This window comes from Ammodytes marinus (genome assembly GCF_949987685.1).
Source record: "Ammodytes marinus genome assembly, chromosome: 22".
Classification (NCBI taxonomy): domain Eukaryota; kingdom Metazoa; phylum Chordata; class Actinopteri; order Uranoscopiformes; family Ammodytidae; genus Ammodytes; species Ammodytes marinus.
In genome coordinates this window covers 21,887,327-21,910,866 of record NC_137226.1, presented here as the reverse complement: position 1 = coordinate 21,910,866, position 23,540 = coordinate 21,887,327, and the positions used below count along the sequence as shown (strand labels likewise).

Sequence of the window (23,540 nt, the reverse complement as noted above, 5' to 3'; positions counted from 1 at the left end):
ACATGGAAAATCTCTTTTGACAAATCACCTCACCTTTTATATTCAGCTTTTATTTTGTCTTTACTCTTTTATTGTATTATTCTGAATGTTTTCATTTGTGTCATTACTCATTTCATACATGTAGCATGACTGCATTCCATATCAAAGTCCTTTATTTGACCTTCTTATTATTTTCTCCCCCCTCCCTCCCTGGCTGTGTTCCAGTGTGACTTGTGAAAGGCTTGTCCACCCAGACACCCCCCTAGAGGCTCTCCCCAGGTAACCATCCCCCCCACAGAACTGTGGCTTCAGCTTCCCTATCAGCCTGCTTCATGCTCCTCAATACTAGTTTGCTATTTGCAAGTGACTAAAACCGCAAGCTCTTGCATGCAAAATGTGTTGTTAGTATTTCAAAGAACTCTTCTATATCTGGAAGGGTGCACTACAGTAGCCAAGACTTCTAAAGAGAGTCCGGGCTCCATTTTATTTACTGTGTAGCTGGTGGTTTGTGTTGACAGCCACTCACAACATGAACAAAGCCACAGGCACAAAACACATCAGCCTCACACTAAAGTTAAAGTTAAGTTAAAGTTAGCATAGGCTCTGTAAACTGGTTCGTAAACAAAGGGAATGTAGACAAATGGGGCCCACCACCGTAGCATGTAAACAGGTCCATTTACAGAGCCTGGGCTGTGTATTAACACCAGATTTATTTGCGGTGTACACACAGTACGGACAAGAAGCAGATTGTGAGGGAGATATTCACTGATTTGACAAAAAGTGTTTTCCACAAACATTCTCCACAATGGCTGACTCCACCTTTAATCTGTTCTAATAGGTGAAACCCCCACCACACAAGCAATGTATAACACACTGATCCACAATGACAGGAACCTTCTCCCAGTCTTACTAACTCTATTAATCTGTGATTCGTGGCTCCATTCATATGTCTGAGAATAATTCTTCTTCTTGTCTGTGTGTATCTGGCTTACACTGACTGTTTCAGTGCTGGAACACTAATGCAGATATTACATGTCACATGATTAATGTGAAACGCCATGAGTGTGTGTCTCTAGTTTACAGCAGGTTACAGCAGGGGGAAGCTGTGTCTTTCTTTGTGAATAATAACCTTATGTTCAATTCAATAGAACTAGCTTTTCTTTGGTTGCCATCAACTTAAATCCCCTTTCCCTTCAGCAGTGGTTTGTATCACCTCTAAAATGATTAAAATGATTAAAATGATTAAGACTGAGCACGCACGCACACACTCTCACATAGGTTTTTTCTTGTTGAATGACAAGGTTTAACAAGTCGAGGCCTAGTATTTCCTACCAGCATAATCTTTATACAGTCTTGAACTGTGGCTCGTCGATGAGGTCATAAAAGAAGTAAATAACATAAAGTCATTCTCACAGCTAATGCTAACACCGTTCAGCCCAGACATGAAGAGGACCCAAGTGATCCCCCGTCCTGCTACATGTCCAAGTGAATCTTCAATTGCTGCTGATAGTTGGCCTGCTGTGTGTGGATGTTAACGTAGGACTGGAAACAGGTCTCCCTTGAAAATGGGACTTACCTGTATAAATAGTATGCTATTGATGATTAAAAACCTTTACTGAAGTCTATTTTTTAAATGCTAATACATAGTAAACTATTAGTATACTTTTGATGAATAAAAAGCCCTTACTGAAGTCTATTTTAGTAAGAATGAAGCATAAGTAAGTATACTTTTTTCACTTTGGGAGTAGTGGTGTCATGTAGAGTCAGTGGTCTGTCTGTCTTTTATCAGTAATACATGTTGTATTTATGCTAGTGCCCATTCTATTAGAAAGAGTCACTTTTTATTTTCCCTTGATCTATAAGTAGACTCTAGTCTCAGATGTTCCAGATTGAGTTTCTATACTATTCCAATCCCCATCTGACCATTGAGTCAGTGCTCTGTGTTTTCCTTACTTGGATACAGTCCTGCGATGGTTTTCTTTCTTAACATTGTTGGTTTTCAATAAAGGGGCGCCCTTAGCTCAGTTGGTAGGGCGTCCCCCCCCCCATGGGCTTCGGCCAGCAGCGGACCCGGGTTCGATTCCAGCCCGCGGTCATTCTCTGCATTTCACTCCCCTCTCTGCCCCATTTCACATCTGTCTCTACACTATCAATAAAGCATTAAAAAAAATGCCAAAAAAAAAATATATATAGGGGAGAGTGGCCTAAGTTGTGCAACTTTTCACTCAAAGTGACTTTAAAGTAAGGCCTTGACAGTAAAGTCTCCAACTCAAATGTGTACATATATTTCAGGGTGTTGTGCATCCCTGGCAATAAAAACTTTGGATCTGGAATAAACTGTTGAAGAAATATAGCTTTCGGAAAAAAAATTGTCTTGATGCACAACTTGCCCCCGGTGTGGTGTAAGTTGTGCGGTTGGAGAGAATACCATGGGGTGAATTGTGCCATTGATATATATCTCATAAACTGTAATGCAAGACAAATCCATAAGACAATTACTTATTTAAGGTGTATTTAAAGTAAATAAAGTAAATAGTTGACAAAGATTGAAGGACAATTGTCTTAAACAAGGCCTAGCAGATCTAATGGTTTTACCTGCAAAGCTCACAATGACAAAGTCACCATCATCATCTTTCTGGCCATCTGAACTCTCATCAGTGGTGTCGTTAAGTGGAATTGAGATGTCACTCTCTTCTGAGCTACTGTAGACAATCACTTTCTTTTGGTGACCAGCGTATACAGCCATGCCACTGGCACAACTCTCAGAAATGTACTTTGCACTAGTTGCTCCGTGCTTGTGGAACCAACTGCCACCTGACAAATGTGATTCCCCTACATTTCTGCCTTTAAATCAAGGCTCAAAACCCATATGTACACCCTGGTGTTTCCTCCCCATTAACTATATTACCTCTGCACTACTATCTGTGTTTATGTGGATGTATGGGCTTTACGTCTTTTATTTTGGTTATTGTTATTTTACCTTCATTGTTTACCTACTGAATGCACTATGTACAGCACTTTGGACAGTGCAAACTGTCATAAATGTGCTTTTATAAATACAGTTTACTTACTTACTTACTTATACCCGGGGCGACAGTGGCGAAGTGGGTAGGGAGCTCGCCTCTGGAGTTCAGGGTCGGAGTTTCGATCCCCCGTCTCCCCGCCACACGTCGAAGTGTCCCTGAGCAAGACACTGAACCCCAAATTGCTCCTGATGGTTCAGAGAGCGCCTTGCATGGCAGCTACTGCCATCGGTGTATGAGTGTGTGTATGAATGGGTGAATGTGGTAAGATATGTAAAGCGCTTTGGGGCTGAGAAAATCCTTTTTTAAACCACCGCCTCTTTCCCTTGACATTTAGTTTTCATCATGACAAACACACACCTGCCTAAATACCTGGGCGGTGCGGAAAGCCCGCCCACAGACCCCTAGAGGTAGCAAAAAACATAGCAGTGTTGGCATAAACAGTGTATATAATATGCTAAATAAACTATTCAAAATGTAGCTTTCATTTCAACATTTCTATTTTCATAAACAAGTCAGACATCTTTGTAAACAGAAAATCAATAGCTTCATTAAAACGGCTGCGACAAATGTGAATCCCTTTGATGGAAAGCAGATATAAAGATAGTATAACAGAGAGCCCAGTCAGGAAGACTAACAGCTGCTTCTCTTTTCTTTCTAAGCAGAGCTCTGAGGCCTGTTTCAGGTAGCTGGTTTTACATACTCTGAGTTAAATCCTGTGCTATGAGTTGGTCAACTCAGAGCGCAGGGTTGACGAGCAACTCTGGGTTTTCGGTTACAGAACAGTGGATCAGCGTTGGGTTAATCAACTCTGAGCGTGTTCACTCTGGGTGGAGCGTGTGCGTAAAAGCCATCGTCAATGGATCGATGATAACATGATTCACCATGGAAACAGAAGAAACAAATGATTGATCCTCCCACTTCTCCACTTCTCAAAAAAGAAAAGAAAAAAAAATCTCCGCTCCTCCCACTATAGGGTTAGAATTATTAACGAATGGGTTTATGGTATGGAGAAGAATTAACGGGGATATTGTCTAATAACTCTGATCTAATCTCCTCTGCAATTCAGAAAAAAACAGAGCAAACATTTTTTGTCAAGAGAATCATTTTGCTTCCGTATGAGAAGCCATAGTCTATTTTAAAAAGTTACGCATATCAGCAGTAAAGTATTAAGCTGGCGCGGCACAGCATTGCTGACAGTGTTTTATATTCGCTGGTTAATATGTTGGCAAGCTATAGCCTAATACTGTACAGTAAACAGACTGTCGCTTCTTTTAAATGGGGATTGAAAGACATCAGCGTCAGACACATTAGGTGACAGTTTCCATTGAAGAGCCTGATTGATTTATTACCAGATCCATTTTCCTCAAGTGATCACAGTTTAAATTATTATATAATTTTTATATTCATATTAGGCTATTTAACGAGGCTCGTCTGTGACTTTAGGATCGCACAAGTGAACAGTAACGATCGCGTGCAGCCGCATGGTTACATGACTCCACCTGACATAAATCTGTTTAGTGACACAGACGTTAAAAAGCATACAATATTGTAAAGTGAAAACAAACTCAGGGTAGGTCTAACCACCTCCCGAGCAGGTTAGACCCACGGCGTATGTTGCCGCAGTAACTGACTCTCGGTTGCGCTGAACCTGCTTCCTGAAACTGAAAACCCAGAGTTTCCACCAACTCAGAGCGAACAAACTCTGGGTTGCCTCAAAACCACCTACCTGAAACAGGCCTCTGTGCTCCTGATGGAAGGCTGAGTAACAGCCTGCACTAGCAGCACTTACACAAACTGTGTTCATCAGCAAGTCACTGGAGTGAATAAACAGAGCAGCTGATGAAAGAGCTTTGTAGAGTAGAGAGGTTCAGAAAGGCTAGCAAAATAACTGCAAGGGAAAGATAGTGGGGAGGGCTAGTGGACGCTTCCAATGATAACTCAGAGGCGTTGTCTTTGGTTTGTTACAAACAAACAAAGGCAGGTCGGACATATTGTTGACAGCGTACTCATTTCAGTCTAAAGCTAGCAGCAACGCACACACACACACACACACACACACACACACGCATGCACCATTGACACTGGTATCTGTGATTGCGCCAGCTCAACTGAAAAATATTTCACAATGAATGTATTCTGACTGAGCTCAGTATTTCTCAGCTCCTCCAGTCAGTAAGGTTGCCAGGATGCTGTGAATAGACAGACAGTGTGTTGGCGCTCACACTGTGGGTGTCCTGTAGGTTTAAACACGTAGCAGTGTGGACACATGTCACTCCAGCATAGAGTACAGTATAATACCCTGCAGCTGGGTGCCATCATATGTGGCCTCCACTGAGACCTCAGGAGTGTTTCATTCCACTGGTTGGTCATGTGTAGGCTATTGCTCTTTGGTAGGTTTCATGTCTGACTTTCTGAAGAGCCTTCTTCCCTTGTGTCACATGTGCCTGATGGATATTAATGTGGCGGGTGTATGGGACCTTCATCATTATGATTTATGAATCATAAACACTTTATTGATCTGTGGGGGGAAATTGGGTTTGTTACGTTTTTTTAGGGCTTTCAAGCGATTAAAAAAATTTATCTATCTCCCACAACAGACAGCGTGCGGTGCGCATAGCCTATGCCGACTCATTCACCGTCCTTCTCAAAGCCAAAAATATTGACACACACACACACACACACCCACCTACACACACACATACACACACACAGGAGGAAAAAAGACAGACATATGCTTGGAAGAGTGAGAGGGGGCGGGTGTCCGTTTGAAGGAGACGATCGCAGCTAGCAAACAAAAGTGAGACACAGAGGAAGATTGAGAGATGCTGTTTTGAACCTATTGTTAATTAGGCACCCACTAAATCAATAATGCACAGACACTGCGGAGAATAACATAAGACGTATTCCTACCTTCATGCTTATTTGCCCGGAGCTTCCCATAAAACGTCCCTCTCTATGCTTCTTTCTTTACTCTTTAATCCCGTGCGGGCCGTGTCAGCAAGCTACAGGTGCAGCTCCGCTATCGCCTCACCTCTTTTGCACCGGGTCAAAGGGCAACATAGAAGTGCGGTTAATTTTTTTAATTGCGTTAATTTTTCTGTGATTAATTAATCGAAATTAACGCGTTCTATTGACAGCCCTAGTTTTTTTTAGTTTTTTTTCAAGTCAAAGTCAAAGTCTTTTATGGTCAGTTCTGATATATGCAAGACATACATCAGAATCAAAATGCAGTGCAGTTGGAACGATAAGATAAAACAATATATAACATTCTAGATTGTAAGTAATAAGTTGCTGTGTACAGTTGCTCCAATTTAGAAAGAAACATGAAATAAACGAGTTTTAGGATATGTGCTTTATGCAACAAGGTATAACCTAACAATACATTCTAACAATCATGTAATAATAAGTAAATAAATAAGTAGGAACTAAAATACCTAAAACTTTACAATAAGGTACACACAATTGTAGTAACTACTACATAGTTATGCAGTAACTACTATATGCCAATATAGTAACTACTACATGGGTTTTTTTTAATTTTTTTAGTAATTACTACATAGTTATGTATAAATATAGAATAATAATAATAATTATAAAATCCCAAATAAAAAAAGAATCCATTGACATTAGAACAACAGGCCTGCTTTAGCTACAATGGAATCCTGTGTGGGAAATGGAATGCTGCCACAAGTCAATAAAAGGTGCTCTAAGTCTTCAATCACTAGTGACTTCAGTTCACCACTGCATCTCCTATTCCCCTTGAACTAATATTAGTTATTTACCCTTATTAAGAGCAAGGTAGTAAATGTGACAAGTAAACTTTATTTAAGGGTGTTTGCCAAACGGAGGGAGGGATAACTGCTGTGACCATCAAATGCTCTACAGATTTCCTTTTTTTTTTATTCATGACTGTGGGGTCCCTGATCCTCTGATAAATGCATCTCCCTATCAAGTAGTCATTTCACATTGAAAAACAAACTCATGTATTCCATCTATTGACGTCCCATCAAAAGTATGTTTCCATTTCATATGTAACTTTAGTAAACATTTTGCTCCGGTGGTGTAGCTGTAGTGGATAGAGCGCGTACCATATTGGCTCCGGCCTTCATTACAGTGGTTGTGGGTTCAAATCCTACCCATAGACCTTTACTGCAGGTCATCCCCCCTCTCTCTCTCTGTCTCCCCATTTCAATTCTAATAAAGCTTGAACATGTCAAAAAATAATCTTTAAAAAAAATTAAAATAAACTTTAGTAAACATTTTATTTGCAGAGTTGGTCATTTCTTCTTGGCTTGCGGGGGAGCTGAATGTTGCTGAGTAGGCTGACGTATACCAACAGACAGACTGCTACTGTTCTGCAAGGCTTTAAAACACTTTGCCTGCAAACAACATTCCTTCTGGACCGTCAATTTGAATAACGTCCAGGACTTTGGTCCAGTATGGTAAATGATGGGGTATAATGGTGATCATCTCATCATTTTTTTGAAGATGGAAGCTGTGCGGTAGAAAAGATGACATAGGAATGTGATGAGGGTATTAAGGGAGAGATAGAGACGTCTATGTTTCAGCCAGGACCCATTGCTTCAGCTCTTAATCTGATCCACAGTGTGGGACAGTCGCAGGGAGAACATGTTTTTTATCAGCTTCATCTTCACTCCGATAGAAACATAAAAAAAATATTTCAACTTCTTTTTCCTCCGTAGGGGAGAACGGGGTAATGTGAGACACCCCCTGTATCTAGGCAATGGAACACTTCTTACTGTCAACTTGCCAAAGCAAATTGATTCAGGTAGAACATTTTCTATCATACATGTTGATGAACTACCAACATATGAAACCATGTGATGATGATAACTGAAGATGAGCCTGAATTTCTGAGAGAGGTAGTTTTTTCTCAAATTGTGGCAGTGGGGTAAAGTGAGACAAATGATGTGGGGTAAAGTGAGACAGTGTCTGTGCCCTCTTTTAATGAATCCGATTATATTTGAGGTAGCAAGGAGACTAGTTTGAAGAAGACAAAAGACAAGGCGGGCCATAGGTGGGGGTTGAATGGTTGAAGAGGTGACAGCAAGGGCATGGTTTGGCACGTATGTATGTGGGTGACAGGAGAGTGACATTTAACATCAATATACTCTAAGTAATATGTCTTTATTCTATGAATGATCCCAATAAAACAAATGCAGAAAAACATTAATCAAAGACTCAAAAGATGGAAAATGACAGCTGGGTCTAGTCCTGTGTCCCAGGCTGTTCTAGCTGGTTCTGATTGTCCTTTGCTCTGACCCCCAGACACTAGCTGGCTCTAAGGGTCCTGTGTTCTGACCCCCAGACTGTGCTTTAATCTCACTGGTCTCTCTGTCATTTGGATGTTAATTATTGAAAATTAATTTTATGTTTGTATTGGATCAGAGTTACTTTCAAGTCTTTTGAAAACATTTTTGCTTGATTGACCAAACCCCATGATTCTGTTACTAGACCGACATTAGTTTTGGAATATTTGGTTTTCAAGCTAGCTGTCAGGATTCTAACTGTTACAACATGTGTTGTTATGGTAGTTTCAGAGTGGAAAAAGTAAGTGGTTCAGTTTACCCTCTTGATTTCTCTGGTCTGTCTCAGTTTACCCCACAGCTGAGGTCAATGCTATACCAACTTGGACAGTGGCTGTGTTCGGAAATCCATACTGACGTCCTACTCATACTCATTTGAGTATGTGACGGTTTGGGTATACAAGAATTGCCCGGATGAGTACTAACTTCCGTGAAGATTTCGCGTCTTTTTATTTACACTTCTGCATTTCTTGCACAACACAGGACTGTATGTACAAATCTAGTTCTATATCTAACCTGTGGAGGACGGTAATACGCTAAACAGCCTCTAAACGGCAGGAATCTTATAATAAGAAAAATGAATTCTTTATTGTTTGAGTATACTTCAGTGTGAATGTTTCAACACACCTCGCATACACAATCGATCTTTAAGTAGACAGTATGTAGTATATAGATGTTGAGTATGTAGGAGGGAGGACGTTAGTATGGCTTTACGAACACAGCCAGAGTGTTTCATGGAGCTGTTCTGGCCTGTGTTCTGCTGACTTTGTAGGCAGAGATTAAGTTGTGACTGAGCGCTATAGGTCCAATCACACTGAGGGACCTTGGACTTTTCTTTAGCCTCACATGAGCTGTTGTCCTTCTCCTTGACTAGGGGCAAAGCTGCTTCAATTTGTCAGGCCAAGCTGGCAGCTCATTTCAATTGGTTAGATGTTGAGGCATATATCAGAGGTGACAACCCAGGGAACAATGGCACTGATTCATAGGACCAACGCCTCTCTCTCTCTCTCTCTCTCTCTCTCTCTCTCTCTCTCTCTCTCTCTCTCTCTCTCTCTCTCTATCTCTATCTCTATCTCTCTCTCTCTATCTCTATCTCTATCTCTCTTGAATGGCCCTAACAAAGATAGTGTGTCATCAAGAGAGGGGCTCAACTTGATGAGATAGGGGGGCGTGGCTAGTTGATTTTTGTGGAGGTAGATCCTGCCGTTAATATTAACACCTCCTCCACACACACGCACACACACACACGCACGCACACACACACACACACACACACACACACACACATACACACACATGCCAACACATCCATCTGCACATATTTATTCATTATTGGAACCGTATTAACTCATTTAACAAAGGTGATATTCATACAATGTTAACTCCTTGAACGTGTTGCAAGTTCTGCTTATCCCAGTGCACTTTCTTCACAATTATTATTTCTATGTTGTTTTCCTTCTCTGTGTGTGGTGTTATGAACCACCAGAACCCCCTTATGGGGATATTCTTTATGCTGTTGTTTTCATGGATACAGTGTATATCTTGCATTTGGGTAAAGCTTTGTCCCCTTTAAAGGCCAGACACTGCAGGTGAATAGGGTAAGAATTGAATTCCTTTTTAAGAAGTAAATGTCTCATACATCAGACAATGAACATACTGTATTAAGAAATCTCTCTTATAGTGCCAAGAATTATTATGGCAAGTAAGTTTGATGCAAGTGAAGCAGAAGTTGAGATTTTCTAGAGTATTGAAATAAACGATTGGTCGTTAAAGATGGTTGTATAGGAGATATAGACAAACATCTCAAAATTGACCAGTGCTTGAAAGAACAATCGTTTAGCCTTCAGTGTCCCACATTAAGTGTTCCATGGTGCTGTACTTAGTTTCTATAGTTGAAGGCCTATCTGACGACCTCTCTCTCTCTGTCTTTCTGTCTCTCTCTCTGTGTCTCTCTCTCTCTCTCCATCTCTCTCACTATCTTTCCTGCTCTCTCTCTCTGTCTCTCCGTCTCCCTCTCAGGCCTGCTCCTAAGTCTTCCTCAGAGCAGGGCAGCAGTGGTGAGCAGAAGGAGCGTCCCCTGAGCACCATGAGTGAGGCGTCAAACTACACAGGAGGCTCAGACTACAGCAGCTTCCCCCACAGTCCAGACGCCACCACCCCTTCATCCACACGGGTCAGTCCACAGACGTGCATCTCAAGCTAACCACTTGAGTGCTCAGATTAACACTATTCTGACCAAGAATCATTAGCGGACAGTGGCTAAAATGGATAACACTGTCAGTCTAGCATTTCGTTAGCCTAATAGCACAATTGCCTAAATCATATTTACTCTACTCTACTTTTACTCTACATCTACTCTATTCTACATCTACTCTACTTTACATCTACTTTTCGTTAGTCTAATAGCATAATTGCCTAAGTCATATTTTAAGGGTTGTAGAGTAGCGTAAAGTAGACGTAGAGTAGAGTAGATGTAGAATAGAGTAGATGTAGAGTAAAAGTAGAGTAGAGTCAATATGATTTTGGCAACTATGCTATGAGGCTAACAATTTGGGAGTGTTACAAATATTACCATTTTCAAAAGGTTTAGTTGTTTTTGAAATGGCTCTGTCATTCAGTCCAACCCTCTGGGCCAGACTTCACTATCTGAGCAGCCCTCCACTCAGCTACCCACGGGAGATGGATAGTTTCATTTTCATCCATATTCCATTTCTGATGTATTGGGTTGATTTATTTTCTTTTTTTACTCGTTCTCACCATCTGGTAACATTTACAATTGTTCCAGTGCTTTGGTGTTGCCTGCAGAACTGGTGATGTTCTAGCCTGGAAATCCAGACCTGCCGCTAGGTGCGGGCAAATTAAATTTGCTGCGCCTGTTGGTCTGGACACTCTCCATTGAAGCTCATTAATGTCAAGAAATCCTGAGCTACCAATCAAATCCTTCTTTCTGATATGGATATATACTAAACAGAGATGGCTGTGGATATGTTGTTTGAGTTTGAGACGGCTTTCGCCTCGACACTTAGCGATTTGGAAGACGGCACTCTTCATTAGCAAATAAGAGGAATGTTCTGTTTTCCGACCGACCACGGCAAAAGTTTAATTTTACAGTTAACCCTGCTGTTTGCTAAACGGACGTGGCTTAATAGGTCACCTTGTTCATTGCTCTGATTGGTTGTAGTGCTATCCAACTGAGTGCAGTGGCAGTTGAAATACACGCGTAGGAGCCGCCCCTGGAGTTGGGAAGGTCTATTGATCGTGGCCAGACCCTCTATCGTTCTAGATATGGGTCTGGATTTCCAGGCTAGTGAGGTTCCAATAAAGTAAAGTCATTTGAATCTGGACATATAACCATTCCATATTTTGTAATATTTGCTAGACTTTGGGGCAACTGTGGCTCAGGTGGTAGAGCGGGTCGGCTAATGATCGAAGGGTTGGAGGTTCGATCCCCACCCTGCCATTTGTGTCATGGTTGTTGTGTCCTTGGACAAGACACTTCACCCACCTTGCCTCGTGTGAATGTCGATAGTCAGCCTGCTATCGGTGTATGAATGGTAACGTAAGAATGGGAACAGGTCTCCCTTATAAAAGACTCTCCGGTCTCAATGGGAATTACCTGTATAAATTACCTGTATAAATAAAGGTTAACAGACTTCTGCTGCACAGTACTACACTATCTACACTGTACCATCGTCCTAATACACACCCATCATGTGAAGCCATCATTGATTCATTGATGGATTTATCTGACTTCATGTACAGAGACACAGACGAACTAGGGCCAATCCACCACCAAGAGAGTCAAGGTTGTTTATTAGTCATATGCACAACAATTACAGCAGCAGTTATTGGCAATGGTATTCTAAGTCCCAGGCTTCTCTCAACAATGTGATATAGGAGAAGAAAAAACACAAGTGAAGAGAGCAACACCTGAGACACAAATAAACTGATAGATAGTGCAAGGACACAGAATGTGTTGAGATAGGCTGCACCATATAAATATAAAGTTGAATGCAAAATAAAGTCAATTAAATGTAGATTAAATAGAAAACTCTACATGGAAATAAAAACAATAATAACTGTAGTGAAATAGGACACTGTAAATGTAATAGAATAATGTTAAATATAATTTAAAGAAAAAATGTGTATATGTGATATGCTGTGGTTAACAATATAAATATGTGCATATATGTGAACATTCAAATGTAAACAGACATGTTAAACATTAAAAACAGATGTAACTATCCAACCATCAGCCTAAAGCATGTTGGAACAATGACATCTATGTGCTTTTTAACCCAGCAACTTTTTTTGCATAATCCATCCAATCATTGACCATCTTAAAGGTTCAGTAAGCGGAATGGTCAGTTTAGCTAACTTCCTGTCAGTGACTGCAGTTAGCAGTCCCCTCCCTCGTCCCCACATTAATGCACTGCGGTCTTCAAGCAGCGAGTTATCTAGCATCATCTCAAATCCGTAAGTGTGATAAAACATGATAAAAACCATCAAAACAGACATTGAGAAGGATTTTTACCTGCTCCGCCATTGTAGGCGCATACACATTCACCCATCTGTTGCTCTGCACGTGCACCGGCAGTGAGACGGGTGCCGGTTTGTAGCGTTCTCTCTTCTGATTGGTTATCAGTAGTGGGATCCCAGAAAAGTTTATTTGCCGATTACATGCAGAGCGTGTGACTGAGAGATCGGCTTTATGAAACGCGCACACTATATAAGTGATCACTGTATGAATAAAGAGCGATTTAACACTTATATTAACATAAATAAATCACTTACTTCACCTTTAAGGTTAAGAATGCAGCACACACGCACTGCATAGCAAACATCTACATGACAGAAGTTTACTCCATATGTATTTCTTAGATTGACTGTGTTGCTGTCCTGGCCCTACATGTCATTCTTAGTATTGAACAATTAATTATCAAAAATAGATTATCTTGAGGAACCTGGAACCAAACGTCAAACTATAATATGTTTGTAAACCAAACTGTGGGCCCTGCTGCTGTAAACAACAACAGTGAAACAGTAACTTTTCAGGAAGCTTTCTCACTTCAAACAGTGTTCCAGGGATCACATTTTCCCTGTGAGGAAAGTTTGTTTATGCAGTTATGAGAATATACCTTAGAAAATGTTCATTTCTCTGACACACACACAAAGTTACATAGTGCACCTTTAAGTGATGCACATCAATATGAAGCCACCAATGCAGCCCCCTAACATTGCTGACAGGTTAGCTTTGTTTTCCTCCCATAATGCCATGCTGCTGGGCCGTTTTCTAATGGTAACATGCTGACTCCTCACTGAGTGTGTAATCTGCACACAGGTCAGTGAGCATTCCGTTTTCTAAATGCTCTGGAACCTTCACGAACACACAGGGAATGAATATGCATGAGTAGATCAAATCAGGAAGTTCTGTGCTCTCATCAATAAGTGATGCTTGTACCGTTATTCTGCTTACACGGGCCAAACTAAAGTGTAACACGGCATATCTTCATGTATTCATGAGAAGTCTTTATTTATAACCAAGCTGCTTCCGCCTCAGTGCCTCGCCTGACTAAAATTTCAAACAGACCCACGGCCTACGCAAAATGTATTTAGTAAAAGCTGAAGGGTTACATAACATTGGGAGGATATTTTTCAGTATAAATAACGAGGTTGTGTGTGTTTTCCTGTGTTCTGACACTTAACAAACATGTGCCAAAGGGGAGCTGACACAGTGACAAAGATGTAGCGTTTGTCTTTTTAAAGGTAACAAGAGAAGAAAGAACAAAGTTCTCCGTGACAGAGCTGTGCGAAGAGAATGACGTAATTTAAAGTTAATGAGGAAAATCAGCTGGTGCTACTATGGTAACTGCGCGTGACGTGTGCCGCGGTGAGGAGTTCAGCACGTGAGTTCTGGTGAAGTATGAAATGTCCAGACCAGAAAGAACTTCGTTCTTGTTCTCGCAGCTCTGTCAGCGAGAAGTTTGTTCTTTCTTCTCCCGGAGTATGTAACAGGCTTGAGTGATATTATTGCACAGTGGAATTGTGAGGAACCACAGCAACTCAGCCACCTGGGGCATACTGCACAAAACCAAGATAAGGGATTAGGCCAGGATATGTTGGTTATCCTGGCTTTCTTTAGCCATGATTCGGTTGCACAAAAGCAGAGGGAAGTAACCTGTTGACTCATTTTTTCAGTCAGCTGTCACTCTGATCGGAAATGTACTTTAACAGTTACTCCTGTACTGCTTTATTTTTATTAGCCTGTACCACATAAAGGACTACCTTTTCATTTAGTTAAATAGTTCTACTTTTTATTTATCTAACCTGAAACATTTATAATTATATTTTTTATAATTATAATTAGATTAAAATAAAATAATATAAATTATAATAATGTGTGATAGTCTGTGCAGGCTATATTTATCCAATTGATTATCGATGGCAGATGAAGTTGCAAATGTGGGTTAAATAAATTCACTTCGTACTTATAACCATATACAGGTCTATCTAAAAACATTTAATGCCAATGAAAAGTTCATTTTGTTTCTGTTATTTAATTTAAAAAGTCAATGTTAGAGCAACATAACATGGTAAATAAACAAGTCCCAACAAGCACACAGGAGCTTTTAGTGATGTCGTAAAGTTTATCTTTTGACCTGCTCCCCTTGACGACCAGTGTTTGAGCTAAAATAACCTGGATGAGAGACCTTTGTCCATTTGTAATTAAAGAATTCACGCACAGTTACAGGAATGGTTTCTGATGCTTTTTCTTAAGCCCGACAGTGAGTCGAAACGCTTAAAATAAGAAATGTTGAACTATTCCTTTAACACCAGCACCAAAACTGCACAGAGAGTTTGACAGGTTTCCATGGTAACGAGCAGCTGCATGCAAGCCTTCAATCACCAGGCACAATGCCAAGCCTGGAGCAGGAGCATTCAAACCACCTCTCTGGAGTGTTATACAACCCCAATTCCCAAAAAGTTGGGACGTTATGCAACATGTGGATAAAATAGAATGTGATAATCTCCTAATCCTTTTATGAATGAATCAATGATTTTATTTGACCATTTTGATATAAAAACATGAACAGCACTCTGTCACACATTAAAATACATAAAATAGCCAGGGAGGGATAGACACAAAAAAGCCCGAAGGCTTATTTCCATTGTGGTCCCTGTAAGTGACCATTATCCACCTCTTTTTTAATAAAATCAGTTAGAAACAGTAAACATGAATCTGCAGAATGAGATTTACGGAAGCCAGATTGAACTCATAAAGTATGTTTTGTTCAAAAATTACCTTTTCGATGATTTTTGACAGACTACTCAGAATAGAGACAGGTCTATAGTTGCCAGGGTCCAGTTTACTCCCTTTCTTATAAAGCCGAATCACTCTGGAAATCTTGAGATCATTGGGAAAATGCCCTTGTTCTATAGAACTGTTTACAATATGAGTGATGCATGGGGTAATGATCTCTGCAGCATCCCTTAGGAACCGTGATGGAATAGAGTCTAGTCCTGTGGCTTTAGAGCAATCAAACCTTTGGAGCTTCTCAAGAACATGTGCCTCAGACACCTTTTCAAAGAGGAAGCCACCCGTCTGAATCCCTAACTAAGAGTAATAATCTTGCACATGGCTTTCACCATATTGACCAGTCAGGCCAGGTAGCTTATCCACAAGCTTGCTGGTAACAGATGAAAAATGTTCATTAAGCCATCTGCTACTTTCTCCTTTTCTGATGTAATATTATTACCAAGATTTAGAGTGATGTAGACATGTATTCAATAAATAACAGTACAAATAAATGTATTTGTTTAAACTGATAAACATTATTGTTTTTTGTAATTATACACAAATAGGGGAGAACGGGGTAATATGTCACACGGGTTGGTTTTCACAATTGTTATATCTCGGAACCAGAAGGCGCTGTCTGTGAAATGTTGGTATGTAAATATCCAGAATTGGGATCAGTGGTCACCTACATAGTCTTCCATGGAGTTAGACTGCTGCATTTGAGGTGAGAGGACTGTTTGTGTTTTTCATGTCAAATTGAAAATATTTAGCTCCTCAGTATTTTTCTTCTAGGCTTTTACACAATGGGTTTATAAGAAAACACTTGTTACCCATAAAAAGTGTGAAGGGTAAACTATAGTTTAGATTGTGGTTAGCAAGCTAATTAGTTGTCACATGGTTGTTGGCCTTGATTCTAGCAATAAATTCAAGTTGGGGTTGGTCGTCACATTTTTTGGGGGGTTGGTTGTCACATATTATCCAAAGGCTGCAGCCAGAAAAGGAACCCAATAACGAAATAAATTGTCAAGCTGTATCCTCACTGACACCCCAGAGAAGGAGAGAATAGAGCAAGAAAAGGCAGCTAGTATGCAAATGACAAAAGGGCAACAAAATCAAAACAACCCAGTGCATCCCAAACTAGACCAGCTGCCAAGGCTACAGTGCAATTCAAGGCTACAATGCAATTCAACTTTCAAATTTAGTTCTGCTTTCTTGCCTTCTTTTTAAGATTATTCCCATGAAGATAACATTGTGACAAACAACCCCATAGCGTGTGACAACCGACCCCTTGATGGGCTTGGTTGTCACAATGTGTAAGGGTGTCTTTGATGATGAATTTCTTCTTTATTACAATAAGATAGAAAAAGTGAGGGGTACACATTTCAAGCCAACATCTTAAGCTTCAATTTAATGTAGGAATGACTATTGAAAGATGCTTAGGTGATGAGCAATTCTCACTGGAGTAAAAAGTGTGCCTACTTACCCCATTCTCCCATATACTATTTGAAAATTGCAACACCTTTCAAAAAAGTTGGGACAGGGGCATGTTTTCCGCTGTGTTGCATCACCCTTTCTTTTAACAACACTGAGTAAGCGTTTGGGAACTGAGGACATTAATTGTTGACATTTTGAAAGCAAACTTATTTCCCATTCTTGCTTGAAATACAACTTCAGTTGCTCAACATTCTGTGCTCAACATTGTGATGTTTTGTGCTTTATAATGCACCACATTATTTCAATAGGAGACAGGTATGGACTGTAGACAGGCCAGTCTAGTACCTGCACTCTGTTCCTATGAAGCCAAGCTGTATTAAGACGTGCAGAATGTGGCTCTGTATTGTATTGCTTTAATAAGAATGGACGTCCCTGAAATAGACGTTGTCTGGATGGCAGCATGTTGCTCCAAAACCTGGTTGGCCCAATACTTTTGTCCACGTAGTGTCTATGATGCACATTGCTATGATAACTTGGGATAAATGGTTCAATAGTAATTTCATCCTATGTTTCATAAAGGTGTTCTTAATGGCTGACTTTACAGAGGTTGTTATGCTGCAGTGCTGCATTTCATTATGTATTATTTATGTATGGGGGAAGTGGATTATGCTTTGTTTAATGAGCTGAATACATCTGCCTCTGTTGTTGCTTTTTATAGCTGCTGGAAACACTGCAGCTCCGCTGTGCGTGTTACTTTACAAACACATGTCATGTCAAACGGTTGTATTGAGATCAAGGGAAGAAAGCTGATAGGTTGGCTCATTCTTCTCTCTGTGCTGTCTTCTCTCTCTAGGAGAAGACGGATATCAAACACAAGCAAAATAGATTTTTTCACCGAGTTAAATACATTATTGTTTGTGTGACTTGTGGAGTGTGCATTTCAATTACTATAAAGCTGAATGTGCCGTCTCTATATATTTCAAAATGTTCTCTATTATATTTTAACAAAATGTTTTTTGTTTATTATCCATTCATGTCATTCCAACAGCCCTCTAGGTCTTCCAAAAAAATCCACAACTTTGGAAAGAGGTCCAACTCTATAAAGAGGAACCCCAATGCGCCAGCGGTGAGGAGCAACTGGCTTTACAAACAGGTATTCAATGGAATGGTTATGGAATGTTGAATGAGTTAATGTGAACCGTAGAGCAGACAGGTATAGTGGAAAACTTCAGATCAAACAACTACTTAGTGGAACATATTTCTTAGATGTTGTCAATTGAAGTTGTATGGTAAGCTAACTGCTCCTTGAATACCCTGCATTCCAAATCACATACTTTTTCTTTTTACTACACTTAGGGTTGCAAAATTCCGGGAATTTTCAAAGTTGGAAACTTTCCATGGGAATTAACGGGAATTTATGGGAATTAACGGGAATTTTGGGAATTAACGGGAATAAACGGGAATTTACCAAATTTAAAGCCACCCAAATGCAATAAATTCTCCTAACTATGTTATTTCAGTCCAGGCAAACGTTCTAGACTGTAAAAAGCTGTTTTTTCAACTAAGTTTTAATATATTTATGAACATTTAATTTCAAATCAGATTTTTTTTAAAGTTTATTGAGACACCCAACTTGATATCATATATTGATTTGACTATACCAGGTTTACAGAGGCTTAAACTGCATATAGTTGGGGACAATATATTTTAGCATAATCTTGACTAAAACAACCAGATTTTATGCAAGTACACTTGGCAAATTGCACTTAGCACACATCCTACTGCAGGGGTAGGGGAGAACGGGGTAATATGTCACATGGGTTGGTTTTCACAATCGTTATATCTTGGAACCAGAAGGCGCTGTCTGTGAAATTTTGGTATGTAAATATCCAGAATTGGGATCATAATCTTCCTTGGAGTTAGACTGCTGAATTTGAGGTGAGAGGACTGTTTGTGTCAAATTGAAAATATTTAGCTCCTCAGTATTTTTCTTCTAGGCTTTTACACAATGGGTTTATAACAAAACACTTGTTACCCATAAAAAGTGTGAAGGGTAAACTATAGTTTAGATTGTGGTTAGCAAGCTAATTGGTTGTCAGATGGTTGTTGGCCTTGATGCTAGCAAGAAATTCAAGTTGGGGTTGGTCGTCACATTTTTGGGGGGTTGGTTGTCACATGTTATCCAAAGGCTGCAGCCAGAAAAGGAACCCAATAACGAAAGAAGTTGTCAACCTGTATCCTCACTGGCACAGAGAAGGAAAGAATAGAGCAGGAAAAGGCAGCTAGCATGCAAAAGAAAAAAGGGCAAAAAAAAAACAGTGCATCCCAAACTAGACCAGCTGCCAAGGCTACAGTAAGTTATGTAGGCCTATTTGTCAACTTGACAATGCAATTAAACTTTCAAATTTAGTTCTACTTTCCTTCTTTTTAAGATTATTCCCATTAAGATAACATTATGAAAAACAACCCCATAGTGTGTGACAACTGACCCCTTGATGGGGTTGGTTGTCACAATGTGTAAGGGTGTCTTTGATGATTAATTTCTTCTTTATTACAATAAGATAGAAAAAGTTAGGGGTACACATTTCAAGCCAACACCTTAAGCTTCAATTTAATGTAGGAATGACTATTGAAAGATCTTTTACGTGATGAGCAATTCTCACTAGAGTAAAAAGTGTGCCTACTTACCCCGTTCTCCCCTACTGAGGCCATGCCCCCTACATGCTCTGTGCATTCCTCCATCACATGGGGGGCATTTGACTTTATTTATTGAATGGTTGGGTTCAGACAGATGAGTAATATTTAACTCAACATTCATCTTTTTGTTGTTCAGTGAAATTATTGATTGTTCATAAAATAATCAAAACTTGATCAGTTCTTCTTACAAATAAATCTGTTCAAATGTAATGTTTTTTTAATTGTATTATTTTGCATGTCTGTCTGCCTATGACCAAACATAGTGTTTAAATGTTTAGATTTATGTTTGGATGTGAAAAAAAAAATTAAATTACCAACATTTAGTTAATTCCTATAATTTCCAATTTTGAATATTCCCAAAATTCCCGAGCGAAAGTTCCCGTGGAAAGTTTCCGGAAACTTTCCGGTAATTTACCGGAAACTTTCCACCCCTTTGCAACCCTAATACACTACATACTAAAGTACAGAAGAGTTTAAGGGCCACAGGAGAGAAAAAAACATCAGATAAGGAAGATTTTTTTTCATTCTGTCAAGAAATATCAAGGATAAAGACGAATACTCCAAGATGCTATTGGAGTTAGATGGTCGTTTATGTATTCTCATCATACTACAATCGACGTGGATGTATTGGGGCATACTAAATAGTAGGGAAGTATGTGGATTGGAACACAGGGATAGTAAAACCACATGAGTCAAGTTTAGTCCTGTAATATTTCATCATCAACCTTAAGCGGGTCACAAACACTGAATCCTGCTGCAGCCAAAGTGGCTTTAGAATTTGGTGGAAATCTAGAATGCTCCTCATGCTGCAAGGCTTAAAGGCATACTAAGAGGATGTCATCTAGAAAACTTGTTGTCAAATCAGCTAATATCTACTCACCATCCGCTACTTGTCCTTTGTGTGTCGCTAACACACTTAGGGGTTGATCTTAATGTTTGTGCGTATATAGAAACGTGTGCAAACAGGATTTCACTCGCAAAAAAAAGCTGATCTGCTAACGTTTTGCTCCCTGTGGATCGCATGTCAAATAACACGCGCTGTACGTTTAGTATGTTTGCATTAATGAATATGCTAAAGCAGGCGTTTCTTCCGGATTGTGCAAAATATGGGAGAAGTAGAAAAAAGGTTTATTTAGCACACACACTGTGATTTGCCGTTGTGATTGCGTCTTTATTTAAAACGTTTGAAAAGCAGTCGTTAAACTGTTGCGCACTGACGGCTGGTGAGGAGGACACATGAAAGCAGCGGATAAAGGCTTCTTTTGGTTCGTGTTATGTTTGGATTGACAAACACAAATAATCCAGACATATCGCCCATCCAGCAGTGACATTCTGGAGTGGCTTATTTGTAGCCACTCACAAGAAACAGTCACACAATGCCTACATATATACATAAGGCATTTCCTCTCGTCTGGGTCGTTCCAGCGCAGTGAGCGCACTGTTACTATTTCTGCTGGCGTCTCCCCCAGCAGTTTGTCTACTGTCCAGAGTCCTTAATGTTATGTCAGGCAGGATGGACAGCTGTGCAGTCTGGACACACAGAATGAATCCAAACAGGGCTTTACACGTAGCTGTGTCCAACAGGAGAGACTGTACTCATGTGAAACCTGTTTTATTTGCAGAGGCTTTTTATTAAGATATGTGTTCTTTTGTTCTTCTTCTAGTGTCCTGCCATATTCTCTTCATTTCATCAGTCCTCCTTTTACCCACAGCATTTATTTCCTCACAGATTCTCTCTCATATTGTTTCTTTGAGTAATATTAATATTAATGGCTGTAGCTCAACAGTGCGTGTGTTTTCCTCATCCATTAAGACGTCTAATTCCATGGCATTACATTTCTCTTAGCGCTTGCTGTCCCTCTGCTTTCTGTCCAAACACAGAAACCAGTAACACACTAAACCCTCTTTTAGATCTACTTCCTCTAACATGTTTGCACCCGTTGTCATTTGTGCATTTACTCTCAGTTGATCACACACAGAACAACCACAAACCAGAAAGTGCATCTTTTAGAATGCTCATGCAGTCTAGCACTCTCTATTTAGGGTCTTAGTAGATCAACCCCATGGTCGCTTGTGTGTCTCTAACGGCGATCTAAAAAGCTGGCTTACTTCGCTGTCGATCTCTTAGTATGCCTTTAAATGGATGCTAGCTAACCTAGCTTGTTGTCTCATTAGCTTTTCCACCCACTTGCTGCAAGATGAGCAGTTTTCTTTGCCCAGAGCGAGGTCCTACTGTGGGTCAATGAAGACAGCCTCATCCAGCCCTATTCAGACCCACTGTCCATACCCTCCGTCTCAGCCTGGGCCTGTCCTACTGCTCACTGTGTTCACATCACCACCATAATCCATTCACTTCCCCCCAGACCTGCAGGCAAAGTGCTCGCTCACAGAACAAATGCCATTGGTGTTTACCCAAACCTTTAGGATCTGTGGTCCTACACCACACATTGTAAACAGTGCTAAAGACCCGAGTGAGCAAATGGTCTGGAAGAAAAGCTATTATTGTGGCTGCAGTCATTCCAGCGCCAGGGAGGGTGGGAGGAGTAAGGAGCAAAGAGCCGCAGCATGAAGAACAAAGCCCAGGCCCCCAGCAGCACACAGGCACATTTGTCACTACGTTATGAAGAGATAAAACCCAGCAATTTGTCTCAGTGGAGGAGATATGCGCTGGTTAATAGAAACAGCCAGAGGGGTGAGGCGGCAAGGGAAGTGTGAAGGGAGATCAAAAGAAAGCAGAAGAGCTGTGTGTTTGTGTGTGTGTGTGTGTGTGTGTGTGTGTGTGTGTGTGTGTGTGTGTGTGTGTGTGTGTGTGTGTGTGTGTGTGTGTGTGTGTGTGTGTGTGTGTGTGTGTGAGTGAGAGAGACTGACTGCCTGATGAACTGTGACCTTTGCCCCCTTTAGGACAGCACAGGCATGAAGCTGTGGAAGAAGAGGTGGTTTGTTCTGTGCGACATGTGCCTATTCTACTACAGAGGTGAGCACACACACACACACACACACACACACACACACACACACACACACACACACACACACACACACACACACACACAGGTTGTTGAAGTGTAATCGCATTACTGTTTTGTCAAATCATTGAAAAACAATTATTTTTCATTTCATTTAACTTGTATTTATCCTCGAAAGACCAATTAGACATGCGTAAAAGGTTTAAAGCTCTTCAGTGGGGTCAGTTTCAGGCTGGGCTCTGGCTGGCTTCCTCCAGTCTGCATGCTGCTGCATTTCAGAGCAGCAACACACAAATTGTGGCCATTTTTAAGTCAGACCACTTTTATTCACCTATATGTAAAGCAATTGCAACATAAACGTTTATATTATGCTAATTTATATTATTTGAGCGATAACATTGATAAATAAATTAAATTTACAAAGCTCTGGAGACCTTTTGTCAACTCCAACACTGTCGAGCGCAGCAGTGATTTATTTCCACAGTGCTGCCTTCTGACATTCTTCGATGCTGCTTTCAATGCTCCCTACATCAGAGAAATTCCTATTCTTTCCTGTACTGCGCTTGCCTGGAAATCCAGACCCATATCTAGAACGAAAGAGGGTCTGGCCACGATCAATAGACCTTCCCAACTCAAGGGGCGGCTCCTACTTGTGCATTTCAAATGCCACTGCACTGCGGTTGGATAGCACTACAACCAATCAGAGCAATGAACAAGGTGACATATTAAGCCACGTCCGTTTAGCGAACAGCGGATTAACTGTTAAATTAAACTTTTGCCGTGGTCGGTCGGCAAAACAGAACATTCCACTTAC

At 40.4% G+C, this 23,540-nt stretch overlaps 1 protein-coding gene across 7 annotated transcripts in view; it reads left to right on the top strand.

Annotated features, from left to right (window-relative positions):
- Positions 1-23,540, top strand: part of LOC307268482 (pleckstrin homology domain-containing family A member 5-like) — a 227,767-nt gene that overhangs the window by 144,434 nt on the left and 59,793 nt on the right. For 6 of the 7 annotated variants that reach the window (XR_013845459.1, XM_080051130.1, XM_080051134.1 and 3 more), the window contains exons 5-8: positions 205-258; positions 10,352-10,505; positions 18,112-18,216; positions 22,662-22,734. Coding sequence is in view for 6 of the 7 variants with exons in the window: in XM_080051130.1 (XP_079907256.1) it covers positions 205-258; positions 10,352-10,505; positions 18,112-18,216; positions 22,662-22,734 (386 nt within the window). In the remaining variant the exon portion in view is untranslated. The remainder of the gene's footprint in view (positions 1-204; positions 259-10,351; positions 10,506-18,111; positions 18,217-22,661; positions 22,735-23,540) is intronic. The other variant, XM_080051133.1, reaches the window with a different exon arrangement.